This window comes from Pituophis catenifer, unplaced genomic scaffold, assembly GCF_029215685.1.
Source record: "Pituophis catenifer annectens isolate HBS135680 unplaced genomic scaffold, rPitCat1.0.hap2 SCAF_4, whole genome shotgun sequence".
NCBI classification, from domain to species: domain Eukaryota; kingdom Metazoa; phylum Chordata; class Lepidosauria; order Squamata; family Colubridae; genus Pituophis; species Pituophis catenifer.
The window spans coordinates 31,976,933-32,000,250 of record NW_027256884.1 but is presented as its reverse complement, the minus strand read 5'-3'; the positions used below and the strand labels follow the sequence as shown (position 1 = coordinate 32,000,250).

Sequence of the window (23,318 nt, the reverse complement as noted above, 5' to 3'; positions counted from 1 at the left end):
GATGCATTAGCGGTCGTTTTCCAGAAGCAACCCTTCATGATCTTTGTGGACGAGCCGATTCCAAAGTAAGAAGACGCACCAAACCATTTAGGGAGGAGAGAGATGGTACTAATTCAGGAGGGAGACCCTATGGATACCGGAGGTGGAAGCCCAAGGATTCAACTTGTTTTCCCTGCACATTTAAAATATCCTCTGCTCATATATATCATTTACAGTAATTATTTGTTCATTCCATATGTATACTGTACACTGGCTCATCTTTAAACGGAGATGAGGAATGGGCTTTTGAATTAACATACTGCCTCTTAAAATGTCCTTATCTATATTTGCACAATGGGCTTGAGCACATTTCCTAAGAAGGACATGATTTAGCAAAAGGTAGTTCAACCAAAGGAAGGTTGATAAACAAGGTCACAGTTTAATTTGTTCCTGCCCAACCGATTCATATTATTGTAAAGGCAGTTTCCTTGTACTATTTGAATCTGAGGATGTTGAGAAAGTTACATACTTTTAAAACAATATTTCTTCTTTGCCCCAGATCAGAAAAGCATACAAAAATATTAATATTTAAAATAGAAGAAGAGTATTTGACTCTGGATAATACACTATGCATGTCAGCCACTGAATTCTTGAATAGGAATATTACAACACAAATGTTCTGTACAAGTTTTAAGTTGGAGAAAAGGTAATACAGGTGGTCCTCGGCTTAAAACAATTCATTTAGTGACCAAAGTTACAATGGTACTGAAAAATGACATGACTTTTTCAGTTAGGACCTTTGCAGCATCCCCATGGTCATGTGATCAAAATTCAGATGCTTAGCAACTGGTTCATATTTATTACCGTTGTGTCCCAAGATCATGTTTTGCGACCTCAGAAGAAAACTCAATGGGAAAGCCAGATTCACTTAACAACCAGATTACTAATTTATCAACTGGTGATTCACTTAAGTATGGCAAGACATGTCATAAAATGGGCAAAATTCACTTAACAAATGTCTCATTTAACAAAAATTTTGGGCTCAATTGTCAAAGTCGAGGATTACCTGTACAGGTAGTTTAGTCACTATTATGAAGATGATGAAAAAACCAACCTTTGCATTTACAAGCTTCACTAGTCTGGAAAGCTCAGTAAAATCTTAAAGACAGTTGCAGTTTCACTTAGTGACCACTTTGCTTAATGACTGAGTTGCCAGTCTGAATTGTGTTTGCTAAACAAAACTACCTGTATTCTCCAGGTTTCTCACTTCCAATGTTACATCCAGAAACAAAATTTCAGTTTGCAATTTTCAGATACCTTCTGTAACTTTAGAAAGTAATATTTAATCTATATTTTGAAAACAGTTTTAATAAATAAACTCTTATAGTGAATGTGCAGAATTATCAATTCATTCTTAGGATGCCAGTTTTTAAAAATTTAGCTGAGTTCAGTGAATAACCAGTGCATTTATTTCTAATAAGTAACACTGCAGTATACTATGGAGCAATATAATTTAAGGATTTTTTTTTCATTTTAAGAAAATGTGTAGTAGTAGTTAATCATTTATTTATACAGAAAGGCCAGTTCATGACAGCAAATTTTAATTCTGCTATATATCCAATGAATAGAACTACAAACTTAAATATCCCCCAAGAACACTTTTAATTAACAGTTATCAGTACAAAAAGATGTTGGTAGTCATACTAGAAATTTTTCTGATCACTATTAACCATGTTTCAGACCACAAATCATTATAATAATAAATCATTATTACAGGCAATTGTTTTTAAAAATAATGCAGAGAGATATTCTTAGGAATATAATTTACAGTTCTGAGAGCAGTTTTAAAACCTATATTTGAATGAAAACTTATATTGCTTTGAAAAAAACTTTTGTGACCAATGTTTGACTAGATACTAATTGGATGGTTTTCTTTAACAGTACCACAGGCACTATAATTGTTAATTTGCTGCATGGACTGTAAAATAATCCTTTAAAAGGCACATTAATTATTGGATTCATAGATTTTTAAAAAAATAAACCAAATTTTGGAAAAATCTATTTAACAGATATTCAGTATTCTAAAAATCAAAATGTATTATGAAAAATGTTACATTTTTGTTTCATGAACTGAAACCAGTATAAGGCTTGTAGTAAGCTAAATAACATATATGAAATGTATTATCTGAAGAGACTTCCTTCTCTGAAGCATGTGAACTAAAGATTTTCAGGAATATAATCGTCTTTCAGATCTTGGTACGCATTTCATAATTGCAGCTTTCCACAGTGCTGGTGCAAGCAACTGACTTAGAGTAGTCACACTCAGTATAAGGAGGTAGACCTAAAAATTGGAAAATAAAATGTTATTTACATTTTTTATTTACATTTTAAGTCGAGCACATTATAAAGTTAACATTAAATCAGGAGCACATTAAACTTAACTGACATTGTTAAAAATAATGAAATTGTGCTACACCTGGACAACCTGTTCAGCTTGAATACTTAAGATTTCGTATTCTGATATGTCCTGGCAATGACCACTCCAAGACAGGAGATGTCAGCATGCAATTTTGACTTGCTGATGGGACAAGGACATAATGAGAAACTATTTTCTGTGTTACATTTCTTTATTTGAATGGCCTTCTAGGGAAGCAGTAGCAAACAGTGCTCCATACAGTGGAGCCAACAACTGGAGCAGAATGAAAAGCCAGCAAATGGACAAGGAAGAGAACTCAGGATTACCCATATATGTTCCCCATGAGGAGACTGTTTAGAGACATCATGGCTCAGATTCTTTAAATGGACACTAACAATTATAATTAGAGAAGAGAGCCATTGATACAAAATGGAACAAAATATTTAATGGACTTTTCTTGATTAGGATTGAATGAGTGGGCTTTAAGAATTTGTTGATAATGAACAAGAAAGAATAAGATCTTTTATTGTAGTATCAGAGAAAGTGATAAGTTATTAAAATTGTTTGTAGTTGTCTTGATGAAGTGGGAAATAATTTCTTTTTTCTATGTATTTTTTCCTTGCACTTCAGTTTTTAATTTAATTTTTCTTTTAAAATTCTTAATGTGTATTTTTTATCTTTGTATTTGTAAATTTGAATAAAAATTATATAAAAGTTGAATGGATCGATCTGTGTCCCATTCCTTTCCTAGTTTCCTCATAATTTCATTGATTGATTCATTCATTCATTCATTTTTCTATGGCCACCCATATCAGTCAATGACTCTGGACAGCTTGATTATAAACTCTTTCAGACAGTCCTAATCTATTAGCCCAATCCTATTTATTTTTATTCAAAGACTCCAGAACTGCTCCATTACTTCAGTATTAGCCTTCAGAGTGTATTCATGTCATTAAATTTTCTACTTCTCATAGACTTCAGATCATTAAAATGTCGGCAATCCTATCTTACCATGGTTTTAAGAAGATTCAAATATCAGATAATTTAAAGAGCTGCTGATGCTGTGTCATGAGAACAGCTAAGGAACAGCATTCAGCCTCCCTGCCCCCCCATCTCCGACCCCAAATCTACTAATCTGTTCTAGGCAGTATAACGCCCAAAGCCTGTTATGATACATAACCAGGCACACTACTTAAGAATATTAAAGATGATGTTCCTGCTCAGAGCAGAAAATACGACAATGAAAACTTAAGCTACATTAAGAAACCACACGTGATTTTTGCCCTTCTTGACTCATGCCAGTGGAAAATGTAGGGGCAGCTTTCACTTATTCCCCCTGAATGTCTTGCATCCTCTGGAACAATGTCAATACAGGCAGTCCTCAATGTATGATCACAATAGAGCCCAAAATTTCTGCTGCTAAGTGAGACATTTGTTAAGAGTTTTGCCTTATTTTACAACCTTTCTTGCCACAGTTAAGTGAATCACTGCAGTTGCTAAGTTAGTAATACGGGTTGTTAAGTAATTCTAGCTTCCCCTTTGACTTTGCTTGTTAGGTCACAAAAAGGGATCACATGATCCCAGGACACTGCAACTATTATAAATCTGAACCAGTTGCCAAGCATCTGAATTTAACCACCACATAACCATGGTGATGCTGCAATGGCTGTAAATGTGAAAACCGGTCATAGGTCACTTTTTTCAGTGCCATAGTAACTTTGAACGGTTAGTTGTAAACAGTTACAACTAACTTGTAAGTTGAGGAATACCTGTAGAAGTCCAGAGGAATGTAGTGGGAAGATAAAAATCACTTAAGTGTCTCCCCATCTGGAGTTGCAATCCTCCACACCACTTTTCCAAATGACAAACTTTTTATTTATGGAAATTGAAGTCTGCTTCTAATACTTTGCTAACAGTTTTATTATTTCTCAATACACTGTTCAGAACTTGGAAGCTGATGTGTGCTAGTTTTGAGAAGTCATATATGTGACTAGGGAAACTAATGAAGACTGAAAATTTAAAACTTGTAGTAAAACTAAACACTGTCCTGAGAAATTGCAAACTGCAACAAGGTGACTATAAGCTTATTTAAGACTCCCTTCCCACAAGTAGCTTTTATGATAGATTTTCCCCCATTTTTAAAGATTCCACCCACCCACCACCACCTTTTTTTTTTTTTTTTTGCATCCAGTCTTTCATGGAGAATATTTTTAGTGGAAAACTACCAGTAGTTTGCAAGAAAAGGATTAATCAACTGTACTTGTTTGTTGTTGTTCCTTGAAAATAAAGTGACAGAAGAAACTACATACTGTCTAGTTTAGCATTTTATTACATCCTTCAAATTGTAAAAAACCCTGTCAATCATAGCTCACCTCTCGAGAAATTATACCAGCTCTGCGTGCTCTACTTCCCAAGACAAAGGAAAACTCGCTGACTTGAGCCAAGCCTGCTGATACAATCCATTTGATATACTGGCTGTTCTTTGGAAGAATCATAGAAAGGACAAGTACTGCCAGGAAAAACTTAAGAGAGAGAGTTTTTAGAAAAAACAGTGGAACAAACAAACTTATCTTTTTAAAAAATCAATGAAAATTTTTAAAAAGCCAAAATGAAGAGGTCATAAATGAACTATATTGATATGAAGAGTTCAATGATAGAACCTAATTCAAGTAATTCCAGAGCCATTTGAGAGTGTTAAAAAAAGTAAAGAAGTTGTCCATAACTGCATGTTCCAAGTCCCACTTCTTTTTTACACGTGTTGACACATATTTAATGTGTTGACACATATTAAAAGAACTAGTATTGTCACAAATGGCATTTTGTGATCTCTTATACAAGTCAGTATGTACTGCAGTCTTCTATCTCCAGATGTCTCCATAAAGAAAAAGAGAGAAAGAACAACCTTGAACTAAGTTCTGGATTGTAATACATAGAACAGGAAGGTAAAATATGGATTAAAATCAGGCAGACATAGTCTCCTGAAGTTTAGTTTGCACAAATCAAGTTTCCCTATTGACATCTCGGTCTGTTAGGGCATTTTGTTTTGAGTGCTATCTGCAAAAATGTTTGAATGGAACCATTCATTACCAGCTTCAGGGGATATAGGATTTAAGCTGTAGGTTTACAGCTAAAAAAAAAAAAAACTGGCAAGAAATAGTGAAATACTCAACAGCCAATTCACTCTCAATTAACTCATACTTTTGATTGTATTGATTGTATAGAGCAGGGGTGTCAAACCCGCATCGTCACAGTGTCATCACGTGACGTATCAGGACTTTTTTCCCCTTTGCTAAACTGGGCAAGGGCAGAGCCAGCATGTGATACATCTGGCCTGCAGGCCGAAAGTTTGACACCCCTGTGCTAGAGAAAGAATGAACAAAACAATGCATTCATTATAAATGTCTATTATATATTACATTATTATACTATATAATTATATAATATATAAATCTATAATTATCTCTAAAATATACCTGACACATACTTTCAACACCTACCAACAGAGGTAAAACACAATCCTGTACTTTAGTACCCACAACTGATACTTTTAATATTAAATTATTAAAATAGCATTAGTGAAAACAGAGTATTAAATTGTATGCCAGTCCTCTATTTCTTCAAGGATTTCTGAAAAGACACCCATTGTATACCAGTATACTAGGAAGTTTGGTTATTTTCACCAGTTGTCTGCTATATATAACATCTGTGGCACGCATGGGGGGGAATCATAAACAGTATAAATCTACATTTAACACCAAATCCTATTAGAAAATATTAATACCTTCATTATCACCACTGAAAGTGTAAGAAACAGCAAGACTGTGAGTTCATATATTACAAAAGTGGGAAATACATGAAGACCTGCAAAAGAAAAAATAATAATAAAAGGAATGCTTCTCATTACTTTTCCTGACAATATTATCAGGCTTTTTCCAAGTCTGAAATGGTAAAATATGTGATCTTCATTTCCAAAACTTTGAAAGATAATATATCATCAATATTTGGTCTTAAGTATAACACTCTTGTGGAAGAAATATTTTCTGAAAATGCCCTTATCTGTAATCCTTGGGGGAGTGGGTATGTTCATGATTATTGTCTCTCTAATTTATTACTGATTTTTTTTTTTGTTTCAGCTTTTTTTGGCAAAATTGTCCTAGACCTAGCTAATCAATAATCACATTTTTGAATACCTGGTTTTAAGTCATTTTCTAAGGTTTTAATAGTGTTTAAGTTTAATAATTGTTTAAAATATAATTTAGAAAATATCGGTAAGGTGTCAACATGGTTCCAATAAATGGCTAAAATGTAGAAAAGAACAAGAGGTAGTGGTGGCTGGTACCATTTATCCTCTAGTTCCATTGTTTACAGTAAAAAAAACTTGTTTCCAAAAAAGGTGGAAATTGAATATTGCAATAAGTAGTCCATATACGTAGTCCATATCCATTTATCAGTTTCTCTTACTCTTGTCTCTTCTACATGAGACATTTCTAATTCCAGAAAAGCATCAGAAATTTTCCTAGATTTAGAAATCTTGTATTATGCTTCATGCTTAATAAATAATATAATTTGTTAAATTTAATTTATATGATTCTGTAATAAATTACCTATAGATGCAAAGAATATGATAGCAAGAAAGTCACGTATTGGTTCAATACAGGATATAACCTCCTCAGTAACCATGTGACCCTGAGAAGAAATAAGTGCTCCTGCCAGGAAACATCCCAATTCCATTGAAACATCCAATAGCTCTGTGAGCTGTTAGGAAGATGGAAATATATAAGATTAATCTGAATGTTAATTTATTTTCACAGAGATAATGTACATTTAATGTACACTTTTATTAATATTATATCAGATTATATAATTAAGATTACAATAAAAATGTTGCACGTAACCCAATAGATGACTACATTCTACACACAATTACATGACTGTAAATCTATAGGAACTTTAACATCAACACAACAATGAGCTGTGCAAAATCTTATGGACTCAGAGACCTAATCTCCCATTTTAAATTCAAAAGAGTATAATATCCATTTTTTGAAGTAACAAATCAGATAGGTATTCCTGCAAAGAGCATATAGATATAATATCCTTTTCTGGCTGTGAAAAACAGTCATAAGTCACTTTTTTCAGTGCCATTGTAACTTTGAATGGTCACTAAGTGAACCGTTGTAAGTTGAGGACTACCTATTTCTGATTTGAAGAAATCCAGGTGTCCTCTTATCCCAGTTTAATTCCTGTTAACTCCTACAGCTTATTTTCTGCTGATTTCCCATCTAAATTCTAGCCAGGTTAACCCTGCTTAGCTTTTCAAGATCAGCAAGGTATTACCAACTTGGTCTTATCAGATCCAATTTGTAAGAATTCACATTTATATGATGCATTAATATAATCAAACTGGAAATTATTAGATGCCAAACATTTATCAACAGTTTTCATCCTCCTATAGATTTAACTTCTATGACTGAAAGCTATATTTTCATCTACAATTATTTATAAGTTTTCAAGTATAATAAATTATGGTATATAAACAGCACATCAAAAAATATAAATATTTGTAAACATTACCATTAACATAAGAAATACAAAAGCAGATATCCCTAGAACTAGAATTTCTTTGTTTCCTTTGCTTTCTATATGCAACTTGCGGTAGTAGGGTCCTATCAGGTAAGTCTTTAAAACAAGACATATAAGCAGAACAGCAGCCAGGGAGAAGAGGATTTGTCCAATCAGCATCAATATCCTTAGTATTTCTTTGATAATGCTAGGAGAAAAAAGCCAGTATCAATCTCATGCTTCTAAATTGCTCAATTTATTTCTTATTACAAATGTATTATCAAAAATATATATTTTGTAATTTTACTCTAAAAGAAAAACATTTCAGAGAAGAGTTTAAGATGTAACTGTTTTATGTTGTACTTTTATCAAAGAATAAACGTTTCTGAGTTGGATTTGACATTTAAAAATAATAGTAAATACAAATACATACCAACCAACTATTCCTGTCTCCAGGAATAACCTGTAGCTTTTCCAGAGACATGCATCTAGCCCAAATATTGCCTTCCCTTTCTACTTCTCTTAACCTTGACAAATAAAGTTCACCATACCCCAAATAAATTCTCATTAAAAGCTCCACTTCAGATTGAAAGGAAATACTGAGTATACGCCCCAGTATTCTATCCTGGGTCCTGTGCTGTTTATCACTTTCATGAATGACTTGGATGGGATAATTACAAAAAAATTCAGATGACACAAATTTCAGAGGGGTACCTAATACGATGAAAGAAAGAGGATTTCAAAAAAGATCTTGATATATTTGAGGAATGAACTGAAATGAATAGAATGGAATTTAACAGGGAGAAATGTCAATTCTGCATTTGTGTGGAAAAAATATGTAAGGTACAGGGACAGGATTGGGAATTCCTGCCTTGGTAATAGTACATGTACAAAGGATCCAGGTCTCCTTATTAACAGAAACTAGAGCCAGTAGAGATGCGGTTAAAAAGCAAATACTAATTTGGGATTAATTAACAGGAGCATAAACTTGATCAGTCAAGAGATCATTACTTTAACTATAAATCTATCCATCAATCACATTTATATGGTCTTCTATGGCTGTTTGTGGCATACAATACGATCATAAAGTAACAATATTAAAACACTCTATCATTAAAAACATTGATATTATTTTAAAAGGCTAGGCAAGAACACTGTATACTATGAATAGTGAATCCACCTTAGGATCACCATTCTCTTGAGATCCTCAGGGCTGATGACAGTGTTAGGTTTTGAGGGATTTCCAAGATAGGAGAAAGGGCCAATTTCACTTGGGGGAGGGGGATAAATGACATTACAAGGGTGAGTGCCACAATAGAAAAGACCCAACTCATGGGTCTTGTCAGATGTAACTTCTTAGTAGACGGGATCCACAACATACCTCTTCTGTTGGATCTAATAGGATGGAGAGATGTAATTGGGAAGAGGTGGCACCTCAAATAATCTGGCTCATGCACCGTGAATTGGACCTGGAAGCAAACTGGCAAGTGAACTTACAGGGCAGATGTGTAATTCGGCATCAGCTGAGCTTCTGGATATTCTTCAAGGCAGCCCCATGTACAGCGTATTACAACAGTCCACTCAGGACATACATGTCTGGTATGTCAGTTTATATAAATGTTTCCATAATATCAACCAATTTTTTTAGCAACACTGATTTTTTTCTAGATTTGGGAATTCTTTCTTCTAGGTAAATTAGTTTCTGTCATTCTTGCAATGACCCTCTTCACTTTTACTATTGATTATTCTTAGTTTCATTCCTCCCCTTTTTTACCTTTTTGCAGGAATAACAGTATCAGAAGCTCCCCCAAGAGTTGGTCTCATGGGATCTGAAGATCTATAGCAAATTGATTACTTAATGTGAAGTAATGGATATAACAAATTAAATGCTCCATATATATTACCCAAGGTTTTTTGCAAAATGTCAAGATAAAAATATAATGAACAACATAACAGCTTAGCTTCATTACCTGGAATGTGTGCCAAATCCGGCTTGAATAAAAGTTGGCATGACAGCTATGAATAAACCAAGCTGTACATCCTGCATCACCAACATTGCAAGGAGAACACTGCTATAATCAATTTCACCTGTTAGGCAAGAAACACTCACTGTAATGTGAAACTTAACATTTCACTTAATAAAAATTGTCTATTTTCAAAATTAACTGATAATGTAAATATCTGTATTTAGTATGTGTGACTTTCAGTATCCAAAAATCAATTACCTTTAATTCTCTTGCCCTCAAGCAAGCGGAGTTTTAATATTCTGTACATGTTTAAAAGCCTCTTTTATTTCATTTATTTAAAATGCTGGTCTGGGTTTCTGCATCCCCTTTCAGGATGCAGAAATACAGTAAAAGGAGGTGCCTGTTTCCATTCCTCAGATTTCGAGTCGTATTTCTATTCCGTTTTATATGCTGCAATCCATTGATGTTTCCAAAAACTATCCTATGCTGTATATTTTTCTGTGATTTCTCAAAGATATTTGATAAATAAAGTGAGAGCAAAGATAAATATACATGACAAATAAGGAGTAATTTATTTGTCACACTTCAGTTTTCTATTCCTTTTTCCTAAAGAAGGGGAAGAAAAATTTCTCTTACTTTAATGCCACCATCTATAATAGCAGTGCAGAAATGAACATGCAAAAAAGTAGCTTGCTGGCCTCTTCAGAAAGAATAGGTATCCTCCTCTCTGCTATCTAACTACTCTTTCGTAAGGTTTCTGTGCCAAGCCAAAAGCTTCATGTGTAATTTTACAAAATACATGAAATTGTGTAATTCTTTCTGCATCTATAGAGACTTCAATAGATAAGAGGAATCTTAAGTCTTCAAAAAGTAAACTGAGACTTCTTGACAAGATATGAGAGACATAGAAGATGACTATAGAACTATTTCAATGTAGCCATTTCCAGTTTCTTTTCATGGAAAATACATAAAGTTCAACCATATGTATTTGAAGAAAGTGAGTATATGGACTGGACTGAATTAGCTTTTTCATTAGTCACCTTAATTGAATGACTCCAGCTTTCTGTACTACAGAAGAAGTGAAAAATCCTTTTTCAGTCATATCTATGACCCAGAATTTAGTTTCATTACTACTTTAAACTTTTGCCAATGCCAGAGAAAAAAACAAAGATTCACTAAATATAAAATTATATGCATTGTTATATTAACTTGAGTTTATGAAGATTATTTACATCATATATTTGCAAAATTATCAAGCCTGGTACTATTTGAAATACAAAGCTTCAATTCCACAAGTGCTGACAATATTTAGTACAAGACAGCATCAAGAAATATGTTTGCCATATATAAGGAATATATATTAACTCATAACATGAGTTACTGATCTCAGTAATTAACAGCAACATAGATTTGGTGTCACCAAACATTAACACAAAGTGTTCTTCACATAAAATGTGATCAACTGATAGATTGAATAAAGAAATATATGTGATTGGAATAACTAAGAGTATTCGTGTTCAAAATTGTCATAATATTTCAAAGTTAACTGTCAATTAAAAGCACTTTTATACAGCAAAAAAATAATAATCAAAAATACTATTTACATCCCTTTTTAAAATTCTTATATGTGCCTATGTTTGTATTCTAATGAAAAAGTTGCACTGGACTTACCTTCTTTATCTCCGCGAGCACTCCCTGCAAGGAATCTAGATACCAACGGTGTGCTTGATAATGATAAACACGTAGCAATGAAAACACTCTGAGTTGCTCTGATTTGTAGCAAATGCCCCCAGAGTAAGCCAAATGTAATCATCAAGAGCGTCATGTAGCAAGGTCCTTGCAAAGATATTTTCCATACCTTTAAGAATAATTGTAACATAGAATTGAATTTTAACATTTTCCAATATTATTTTCAATGGAATACGAAAGCCTGGTAAAAAAAGTATGCAACTATTTAAGTTCTTTTGAGTTTGAGCTAAAAGTCCTTTTGAGTTTCAAAATTATTTTTGTTGCCAATGTTTGTAGACATTCAAAATACCAAACAGCATAAAGTCCAACACCTTTTTTTCTTCACCGATACAAAGTTTGGGTATCTGTATTTCAGTGAAAACTCAACGATTTTAAGCTAATAGAAAGGTTCAAAGAAATCTATTATTACCAAAAGAAAACAAGGCTACAATGTTAAGGAAGTTTTTCTTCTAGTCATAGCCTTAAACTAGCAGCCCATTTTGGTAATAATCTGTATTAATTTAATTTAATTAAATTAATTAAATTAATTAAATTTATATGCCGCCCTCTCCGAAGACTCAGGGCGGCTCAAACCTTCTAATTATTACTATCATCATTATATCTCTGTCTCAAATACTACTATATTTGTGTCCAACATTTAGATCCTGAAATTTTGGAATAATAGCAATGCTGTAATATGTGGCACATGTAGGTGCATATAAAATACAAATGACAAAACGTGTTATTTTGTTAATCAGTAATATTTCTTGCAAAATGATAGCCAACCTACAATCAAAACTTATGAAATCCAATCCAAACCTCATGAGCTACCTTGATGTCTTCTAGATGTGTGGACATAATTGCTAGAATTCTTGACAATGACCTGAGGAAATCTGGGAGCTAAGATCTACATGTTTAGAGGGCATAACATTTATGTATTTATTTATACATTGCCAAATTTCCATTAAAAAATCTCAGTGGTTTACAGTTGAGGAAGGTGAGATTAGTGAAAAGAACTGCCGTTTTTTCCCCTAAAAAAACCCTCCCAACATCACTTCTCATTGTGCTTCAAAAATCAATTCTCACCTCTGCACAAAGGGAGTTCCATATATGGCAAATCATATCTTGCAGTATATATAAAGTACCCTTCTGTTTGCAGATTCTTCTAATTAGATCCAACCTACTTTTTACTATCAGTTTTAATTGTCTTAAGCTTTCTCTTTTGCTAAATTCTTACTAATTTGACAAGGACTGTTTAGCTGTGCTACTATAGATTTCAGATTTTGAGTTATATACATGCTTATATGACACTTTTTTTCTTCCATTCAAACATGTCCAATTGTTAGAACATGCCTGGACAAGTCCCTGAAGTTTTCTTGGCAAGATTGAAAGTCACTGGCCCAAGGTCATCCAGCTGGCTTTGTGCTTAATGCGGGACTACAAGTCATGATCTCCAAGTTTCTAGCCTGATGGCCTTAACTACTACACCAAATTGCCTTTCATATGACAATGCAAAACAATTCCTTCATTTTGAAAATCAGGTATCAATGGAAATGAGTCTAATGCTCTTCCAGATATGCTAGGTTCCATATCTAAAAACAATTTATAGTACTAATGTACATAAGTTTGATGGAACAATACCTTTCTTAGCCTTTCAGGAGAAAATTCCAGACCAACCAGGAACAGTGTGAAGAATACACCAAATTCTCCCAATGTCTCTACCTGCACAATTGACTGAAAAACATTCTATTCAGTATGCTACAATCTTATTATAACAGTTGCTTAAAATTTTCAACTGGACTGAATTCCTAAAAAAAAATCTAATCACAATAACCATATTTATTTGCCTCTAATATACAGTTAGTCATCAATTTACAACCACAGTTGAGCCTAATATTTCCATTGCTAAGCAAGGCAGTTTTTAAGTGCCCCATTTTAGAACCTTTTTTGCCAGTTTTTAAGCAAATGACTACAGTTGTTAAATGAATCATACAGCCGTTAAAGGAATCTGGCTTCCCCAAATTGACTTTGCTTGTTGGAAGTCAGCAGGGAAGGTCACATGGTAATCACATGACTCCAGGACAGTGCAACTGTCATAAATATATGCCAGTGCTCAAATTTTGATCATGGGGATGCTGCAACAGTCATAAATGTGAAAACTGGTCATAAGTCACTTTTTTCAGTGCTATTATAATTCAAACAGTCACTAAACAAATGGTTGAAAGTCAAAGACTACCTGTATTCTGTAATAATTTTTTTAAAATCTATATAATGGCCAAATATATTACTTTATTTGCTACTGCTTATTTGCTAGTGCTTATTATTAACAGGACATATTCTTTAAAATGGAATAATATACCTTGGAATTAAACAGGAAATTACATTAAATAAAACATTTTTTTAATTCAGACCTTTTATATGCTTACTGAAATTATAGTGATTAAATTTTTATTTTAAAAAAATTCATTGCTTAAAATAATTTCCTTTTCAATTTTGGATGAATATTGCCTAACTCCTAACATTCAAATAATAAATATATATTGCAGGTAGTCCTCGATTTACAACCACAATTGAGCCCAAAATTTCTGTTGCTAAATAAGATAGTTGTTAAGTGAATTCTGTCTCATTTTATGACCTTTCTTGCCACAGCTAAGTGAATCATTGCTGTTGTTAAGTTAGCAGCATAGTTGTGAAGTGAACCTGGCTTCCCCATTGACTTGGCTTGTCAGAAGGTCACAAAAGGTGATTACGTGACCCTGGGATACTGCAACCATCATAAATATGGAAGCTTCCAAATTTTGATCCTATGACATGGTGATGCTGCAATGGTCATAAGTTTGAAACATAGTCATAAGTTATTTTTTTCAGTGCCGTGGTAATTTTGAATGGTCACTAAGCAAATGGTTTAAGTCAAGGACTACCTATAATCAAACATTCAATTTCATCTAATTCAACTTTTATTCCTTGAAACCTAAAAAGTTTATTTTCAAATGTTGTCACACAGAATATCCCATTTAAATTTCTGAGTAACTTATTTCTTACAAATATATTTTTCAAGATGCATTCTGATACTTATCTTAAGAACAATACCACATCCCAATATACTCTTACCTTGATACTGTTTAAACCTGATGGCCCCAAAAGTACTCCACAGATAATATAGCCAAACATTGTTGGCAATCCTATTGTTGTGCATAGCCAGCCACAAGGCAAAGACAGCATTCCTATTGTCACAATATCCTAATGAATAAAATAAAAATACACCACTGATGAAAAGATCCAGGCAATCAACGCAACCCATCCTGGAACAAAGTAATTCACTAACAATTCATCATTGTTCGCCATCTATTATTGATCGTGTTCTAGTGTTATGTCTTTCCTGACACTTTAATTGAAAGTAGACAACCTGTGACCTGTTGGGTCATTATTTTGAAGACATATCCTTACCTAACAGAACAATCATGGATGGGTTAAAAAGCAATGGGACTTCCAATTTCCTGCCAGCTTCCCCATTGACATTTCTTGTAGGAAGCTGACAGGGAGTGTTGCAAATGACAATCATGTGACTGCAGCTGACTGCAGTAACATAGCAATGTAGCAGCACTCAAGTGGCCAAAACTTTGTCAAATTTCAATCCATATGACTCATTGGTCCTGATTTTGGATTTATTCTATAAATTAGCTCATTTGTTCTATGTTGATTTTAAAATGTTGGCCTATGATGCACCATTTCACCCAATTGAAGGTTACAAACAATTAAACTGGACAGTTTTAATAGATACAGGAGTGAATTTTGGATGTGTTTTCCTGCAGGAAACATCTTAATAGGATTTATTTTAAAGCAATCTTTCCCAAACTTGACATTTTCCAGATAGCTGGATTTCAATGCATAGACCTCTTCAGCTAGCAATGGTAATTAAACAGAATTTGGGGAATCTGGAAGACATGAAGATTGGAGAACATGGTTCTAAAGTAAGTATCTAGAAACTCTAGCATATCATTTCTTGCTATATGTAAAACTAGCTGAATGATTTTGAAATGAAGTGATTTGGGTTATACTTCGATGATTTATTACAATATAAACTTAGTTCTCTACTTCACCGAGGTCAGATGATATTAGGGGACAAGGTTTATCTGAAAGGATTACATAATAATTTAAGCACCATCCTGATTCCATTGGATTCATCATACAGGGCAACATGGAAAACAAATTCTCCTTTTATTTTTTTGCATAAAAACCTGCTTCACTTAGAGATGGCTTTTCCAAAATGAGAAAGAAGTGCACCTAGGAAGGGGCTCAGCCAAGGACTGACTGACATGACCTCTGAAGAAATATTTGGTAGCTTCTGCTTTTCCTAGGCCTCTTCTGTGAATACTGAACAAAGTGGCTCTTATCTTGTGCATATTTTAATAGGAGCATTGAGAAGATCATCAACAAAGGATGTCACAGATTATTTTCTTAAATACATATGAGGATTATTATCTACAAAAATTTCTAAGAAAACTAGGACCTGTTGACCAATCTACAGTATATCAAAGGCAACTTAAAAGTGCATTTTCCTACCTTAAAAGTAAACATAATTTTTGAGACTAAAAATCAAAGTGCTGCCTCTATTAAAGCAAATATCAGATTTTAAATTATTTTTTGTAGTTTAATACTACATATCAAATTGCCTATCCAGTGTGATCAATAATACATTTAACAGTAAAGTTATGTTTCTTTACATTATATATAATCCAAATTATTTAAGTGGATATTCAAATGCATCAAGTGCAGCTGCTTGTCACATCCACATCTTACTGCAAATATATTTTGATAGCTAAATCCAGGTTTGTTACTGAATGATGCCTCCCAAGTGAATGATCAAGCTGAGTCCAGAAGAATTATGACTGCATATAAATGCAGTTATATAATGGCAACTTACATAAATAATATTACTGGACTGTCAAAGAAACAGACTAAGTTCAGAATACTTGTTTTATATCATATCCAGCGAAAACTTAGACAATCTTTTATGGCTTATTTCACTTAAGTTTCTCTTAAAATAACAATGCACATCAATGAAGATAGTAATAAGATGAATTCAGTAATCTTAATTGAAATTCTCGATTCACCACAGAATTTTACCATGGTTGAATCAGTTTTCTTCTGTTGGAACTTCTAGTATTGTATCATTTAAAGAGAAATGCATAGACAATGATATATTTTTAATATTTTTTTCATCCCTTTATAGCAGCTTACCTTTATAAAATGATGGTCAGCACGTGGAATGGTTGAGTCTCTGGGCTTTGTAAGAATGTACTGATTGTTTTGTGAATCAATAAGCATACTTAAACCCAAATCATCTTCCACTTCCCTTTTTGAAATATTTCTTTTGCTATCCGCTTCATCCTCTTCCACTCTTAAAACAGCTTCAAAATTAACTCCTCTCACCTGTCAATGAAATAAAATCTAATGTTTCATTTATTTAAGGCAAAACTCAGTGTCCTGTGACTGAGACTCTTATTTACAAATATAGTTTTATTCTCTTCTGCTCCCTTCCCACAAAGAACTGACTGAGCAGATTTTTGCCAATTCAGAGAGCCTGCTGAGAAAGAAAAAAATATCAGAAGCCTATTGCTGAATATGGAAAATAAATTCTTTTTTTTTAAATGCCTTTACCACATTGTCTTTGAGATTTTTTTTAAAAAAGGAAAAACAATGAAAACTATTAAAGTATGCAGACTATACATCTATTGCTTTTGGATGCAATAGTTTTCAAGTATATATACCGGTAAGCACAGTCACTGCAGAATTTATATTTTCAGTTTATATTGCTTTATCATATATTTATCATATATTCAATATCAAATTCCATACATTACCCTTAAATATCTATTATTTTACTGTTCATATTTTCAACCTCAGGATACGTAACTGCTATTTTTTTACAGCTACACAGAATAGCGCAGCTATGCTACTTTTTACTACTTGCCTATTTCCTCATAGTGCTGAAATATATTTTGATTTTTTGTATTCCTCCACACTTCATAGTCTTTAAAAATTACATTCCAACAAGGAATAGAACAATTGCTTGTTTTTTGGAAAAATATGACAAAAAGAAAAAACATAAATTATCCTATTTACAGCTAGAAAGACAGTTTCTAAATAAACTTACTGACTTGTTGTCATCAAACGCATGTTCTCCTATTTCCTCTTCTAGTCTATCAGCTGCTTTTCTTACATCTTCAAGAATCTCATCAAGAATAGAAAGACTTTTATTTTGATGCTGCATGTTTTTCAGGGCTTCAGCTTGATGCTTCTCTGCTGCTAAAAGTTCAACATATTCTGTTTCCTCCTGTCAAAATATATTAAAAGATGAATGGTTACTCAAAGCTCAAAATGATGTCAAATTTTGATTTTAATGAAAAATTTTGACTTCTGAAAAATCCAAGGAAAGCTTTTTCTATGCCTTCAGCTATTAGTAGCAGCAAACTACTCAATAAAATTGGGTGATACATTTCTAAAATATTGTTTTGAAGATGTGAAAGAGCTGTCTAATTTAGAACAGAAAAAAACACACAAAAACATGTATTATTTCTACTGTCACAACTGTATGTATTATATTTGTATTGTACTGTTTTCCCCATAAAGCAGCTCAGCTTGGCTTGCATACTTTTATTGTGTTGTATAAAGTTGTGGGAGACAAGACAAGTAGCCTAGCAAACCATCATATTATGCTGTAGTTTAAAGTGAGAAAAGCATGCACATGAATGTGAGAGGAAGATGCTTCCTTCCTCTGCCCAGGCAGAAAGGAAAAAATGAAGGGTGTATTGGGTTATTCTAGCTGAAGTTCTTTCAGATAGCAGAACTAAAAGGCTTTTGTAATCGTTCGACCCTACACATCCTTTGTAAAAGGAAAGCAATGTTGAATGTTGGGTATGCAAAAGAGTAATATCTTCAGCTTTGAGTTTAGCTATTTGTTCATGCTTCATCTTTGTAAAACATTAGGAGTTTGAAGGTTCCAAAGAGCTTACCTTTATTGCGGCCTCTCTCAAAGCTTCCAGCCGCTGACGACTACTTTCCTTCATATTTACAACATCTTTATAATCACCTTGCAGAGCTCTTTGGAGCCCATAGATTGCTTGAAAGACTGAATTTTCGCTTTCATTTAGTTCTTTTTGAAAAATTTCGAATGTGTGGACCTGAAAAGTCCTCTCTTCCAATGACAATCCTGAATCCTTTTCCACTGCTCTTATTGCGCTTTTCAGTTTGTTGAGAACCACGTTCTTCTGATGTAAAAGTCCAGATAATTTTCTGCAGTTTTCTATAAGCCACTGTTTCTTTTGAGTAATAGCAACTCCTCTTCCACGATGCAGCTTTATTGCATGTTTCACTATGTCCTCGTGTTCTGCATGGGTTATTAGTTGGCAGCAAAGCAGTAAGGCCAGTACCCATAGTGAAATAAATCCAGTTACACTCATTGTCCAGTTTTTATTACAGGCTGTGGAATGCCACTTAGAAAATATGTCAAACTTTCTGTCGTAAGTCTTTTGCATTTCAAATATGCATACAGTAAGACCACTTAATGAGTGTTTCTCTATAACACACTGTAGGACCTCTGAATTAAATATGAATTCAAATGTTGGCAAACGTGAGAATAAATTAGGTTAGGTTCTTCTTTGTTCACATTTAAATTCATTTGCATTGGAAATACCTTCTTTCTTTCCCTGGTTTTGGTCCAAAACATAACACTTGTTAACATCTTTCAAAACTGAAAGGTTGAACTGAATGAAGAATATCCTAATCTCTTTTCCCCTAGATATGCTTGCTTCTTCTTATGTAGATAACTGACAGTACCAGTGCTGTATTTTAAAACAATAAAAGTAAGATGGTTATTTTTTACAATAATTAAAATTCAAAGTTTTCTTTAAAAAGGGATAATATTCCTTTACATATTCTCATATTCTTAATGTTCCTTACTAAAAATCTATCCTCTTATATAAGATTCCCTCCTCACTTCTTTCTGCCATTCCCACAGGGCTCTCATTTCTCCTTTTCTGTTTCTCTCATATTGTTTTTCCTTCACTTCCACTTTCCAATATATGTTTTCCAACTATAAATATTATTTTGCAAACTAAGTATAAGAGCTAAAACAAACAAAAAAGGGTGTTGCCGCTTCTGGATCCAGTCACAATGAATTTTAGCTCTAGCCTTACCCACAATTAACTGATTACACAAATGGAACATAACCCTTGATATCTAAAAACAGTATTTCCCCATTCCTGGGCTTCTAGGATAAGCTCTTCCTGATTTTTTTTCCAAATCTTATTCTGCCCTCACATTATTTTAGAGTACCATAAGTACATAATAGCATTAGCAATAGCACTTAGACTTATATACCACTTCATAATGCTTTTATAGCCCTCTAAGCAACCCTCTATACCTGTATACATCTCCCCCACTACCTCACTTCTCTTGGTATTTTTTAAAAAAACCTTTATTGAAATAAAATTAAATGAGAAGTTGGCATACTACAAAGCGGATCACCGGGCTTTAATATCGTATTTGTTATTTAAAATGCTTCTAAGCCCAGCAGGCTTAGTTGGAAAATAAAAAATGGTGGATTACTCTGCTTTGTTCAGAAGTATGCCCACCTGGCCAGATCTGTGAGCAAAAACATAAGTGAAATGGAATGATAAGGACTATCTTTAGGCTGGCGGGGAGGATACAGTGTGAAGCAACCTCATCATGAGAAATGTTCACTATTATAGCCATAAAGTTAGTAGGCAAGACTCATAATTCCTCATTATGAATGCACAGCATATTCTCAAAATTCCAAAAGTACCCCAATCCCCATATATAAAATATTTAAGATCAATACACATATACACTTTAATTTAAATTGTATAGTTCTTGCATTTAAATTCCCTATAGCCATTACCTTATCATGTTCTTATCCTATCCAACTATTCCATATTAACTTGTCATATTTCTTTTTCTTACCCTGTTCTTGCCTTCCTTTATCAGTTGGGCGGGTTTTTTTACTAGAACAGTTCACATTTCTGCTTAACAGTTTCCTTCTTTATATTTGTCAAACCAGAGACAATGCCTTCAAGATCTTCTTGTTCTACAGCATTTTTAGCCTGTTTTCATCCTACAATCTTCAGTAGCACAGCTACAATGTGCAGTCCAAATTTTATCCTCTCCTATTGCTGATGTTGCCTTCTGCCCATCTACTATCCTGTTCCCATAGTGACAGTAAATATGTATATTCCAGCCATTTTTGGTACTTCTAGAATACACATTTGTTAGCCTTTTAGTTCATAGCTAGGATATATTTTTTTTAGTTCATAACCAATTATACATTATATATACTCTTGTAATGCATTTTCAACATTGACAGAAAAGACCATCTTCAAGCAAGATCACAATTCTTAACCATCCTCACTACTAATCTTGCAAACACTGGGGAAAAAAGTAAACTGGGCTGCGACTTATCAAAATTATGGATTGTCAGCTGCTGTTAATTAACTTTGATCGCTGCTTGCATTGTTATTTGTTTAACAGAGTCCAGATCTAAGCTTAAGGTATTACTATAAATGTTGAAGCAATAAATCCATTATATTACAAATGGCATTTTTGAAATGTTAATTAGAACACCAGTTAAAGCAGTGGCTCCCAACACCCCACAGGGGGGCAATTTGATTTTTAATGGGGGCAATTGAAACTTTGTTTAAACCAAGTTAATGACCTTTTAAGCTTCCTCCACGTGAGTAGGAGTTCACTTTTTGAATAGTAAGAATTAGAGGGGGGGATCAGGATTTTAGAGATGCTTAGGTGGGGCATGGCCAAAAAAAGGTTGGAAACCACTGAGTTAAAGCAAACGGAGAGGAATTGGTAGGTGTACATACATTTCTATATAGCTCATTTCAAGAATCATTTAAGGTTACCAACTTGTCTTTTTAATATTGACGGCCTATAAGAAAGACAATTTATGCAAAGGACAATATAGCACAGAAGCATGGGTAAGACCTAAAACCAGCCTCTCCCATCCTGGTGCCTTTTAGTGGGCTTCCACCCCCCCACCCCCCAAAGCCAGCAGAGTTTGAGGAGGATAATCACTGTTTGACCCACATACCTGAAAAAACACCACAGGGAGAAAAAGGCTGCTCAGGAGACATTTCCTCCTACCTCCCCCCCCAAGCCCACTGAATGGGAGCGAAGGTGCTGCAATGAAACCCACATCGTATTATTTGAGGGTAGGCTTATCACCAGCGTAGTGGTAGGTTCAGGTTCAAACAAAAAACCAGGTTAGAAAAGCCTCCTTTTCCTTTCCAGGGCATATTTGAAGGGGAGGGAAAAAAACGGCAGCTCTTTGCCAATTTCTACCGAAAAATAGAGAGGAAGGAAAAGAGAGTCGTTTAAGGCAGGAGTCTCCAACCTTGGCCACTGTAAGCCTGGAGGACTTCAACTCCCAGAATTCCCCAGCCAGCTTTGCTGGCTGGGGAATTCTGGGAGTTGAAGTCCTCCAAGGCTTACAGTGGCCAAGGTTGGAGACTCCTGGTTTAAGGGTTCCTGGGCCTGTTTCCACTCTCCCAATTAAAACCAGAGTAAAAACCCACTCCGACCTCTCTCCCTGCCCTAGAAACACCCTGACGGTGCCACCGCCCCCTCACCTTTCTTCACCCCTTCCAATCCGACCTACCGCTGTATTCGCCCCTCTCCTCCTCCTCCTCCTTCCCCCGGCTCCGCCGACGGACGGGCGGCATCGCCTCAGCCAGGAGAGTCCGAGCCACGTCCCCATCGCTCCCCGCCCTTCCTCCTGCCTCTCTCTCAGGTGCCCAATGGTGCTCCCTCAGCCCTCCCCCATCGGTGCGGACGGCGGTTGAACGGCGCCGCCCTTCACAGCCGAGCCCACGCTCAGCCGCCCTGCGAGCTGCTGAGGGCCACGCGAGGCGGGCGGGGGAGGGGGCACAACTCCGGCCCACCCTAGCCCGCCGTCTGCCTCGCTTACCCGGCTTTTGCGCCTTCTGGGAGTTGTAGTTTCCTGGCCTCTGGCTGCGGTGCTTTGTGGGAAATGTAGTGAAGGGGAAAGTGTGGGAAGCGACACCATTAGCCTGGTATTATAGAAGTAGGAAAGTTAGAGTGGAGATTTTTTTTTCCCCAGGTTTCTTTTCAGGCACGGAAAAGAGAAAATTGCCCTCACAAACGAGGGAAAATTCCAAAATGTAAATTTTGCTTTCATCCAAGTAGCAGCAAAAAAAGGTGAGACAACCTTATATGCAGTTTCCATATAAGTCCTTCCAGACATCCTCGGCCAGCCTAATTCTAGCGCTGAACGGAATCCAGAGGCGGCGAGGGGGAGCCACCACAACCAATAGACTTGGTTGGGTGAAGAAAGCATGTATTTCTGTCCAGTCACAACTGAATTGTGGGCCTGGTGGCTCAGCAGACTGAAAGCATTGTGATTAACACCAGCTGTCTGCAATTACTGTAAGTTCGAATCTCACCAGGCTCAAGGTTGACTCAGCCTTCCATCCTTTCTAAGGTGGGTAAATTGAGGACCCAGTTTGTGGGGGCAATAAGCTGACTTTGTATAAATACACAAAAGTATGAAGGCTATTGCTTAACGCATTGTAAGCCGCCCTGAGTCTCCGGAGAAGGGCGGCATATAAATCAAATTA

At 34.9% G+C, this 23,318-nt stretch overlaps 1 protein-coding gene across 2 annotated transcripts; it reads right to left on the bottom strand.

Moving 5' to 3' along the window:
* Positions 1 to 1,624: 1,624 nt before the first annotated feature.
* Positions 1,625 to 22,555, bottom strand: TMCO3 (transmembrane and coiled-coil domains 3). Of its 2 annotated transcripts, none has more exons than XM_070942963.1 (13): positions 22,340 to 22,555; positions 18,669 to 19,496; positions 17,810 to 17,989; positions 16,894 to 17,085; positions 14,764 to 14,892; positions 13,294 to 13,386; positions 11,596 to 11,782; positions 9,928 to 10,045; positions 7,970 to 8,165; positions 7,000 to 7,150; positions 6,177 to 6,256; positions 4,768 to 4,917; positions 1,625 to 2,320 (listed from the first exon to the last, which is right to left on the bottom strand). In XM_070942963.1, the coding sequence occupies exons 2-13, from the start codon at positions 19,188 to 19,190 to the stop codon at positions 2,207 to 2,209; spliced, it is 2,112 nt and encodes a 703-aa protein (XP_070799064.1). In that variant the 5' UTR covers positions 19,191 to 19,496; positions 22,340 to 22,555; the 3' UTR covers positions 1,625 to 2,206. The 2 variants fall into 2 exon arrangements, with proteins under 2 accessions (XP_070799064.1, XP_070799065.1); XM_070942964.1 differs by lacking the exon at positions 22,340 to 22,555 and adding an exon at positions 22,311 to 22,335.
* Between the last annotated feature and the right edge of the window lie 763 nt (positions 22,556 to 23,318).

What these genes read in the sequence shown, in the direction of transcription:
- TMCO3 (XM_070942963.1), bottom strand. Translation starts at nt 19,190, where the DNA reads ATGCAAAAGACTTACGACAGAAAGTTTGACATATTTTCTAAGTGGCAT. An exon ending in TGAGAGAGGCCGCAATAAAG is followed by an intron (nt 17,990 to 18,668) that starts GTAAGCTCTTTG and finishes ATATTTTGACAG; the next exon opens with GAGGAAACAGAATATGTTGA. An exon ending in CGTTTGATGACAACAAGTCA is followed by an intron (nt 17,086 to 17,809) that starts GTAAGTTTATTT and finishes TTTCATTGACAG; the next exon opens with GTGAGAGGAGTTAATTTTGA.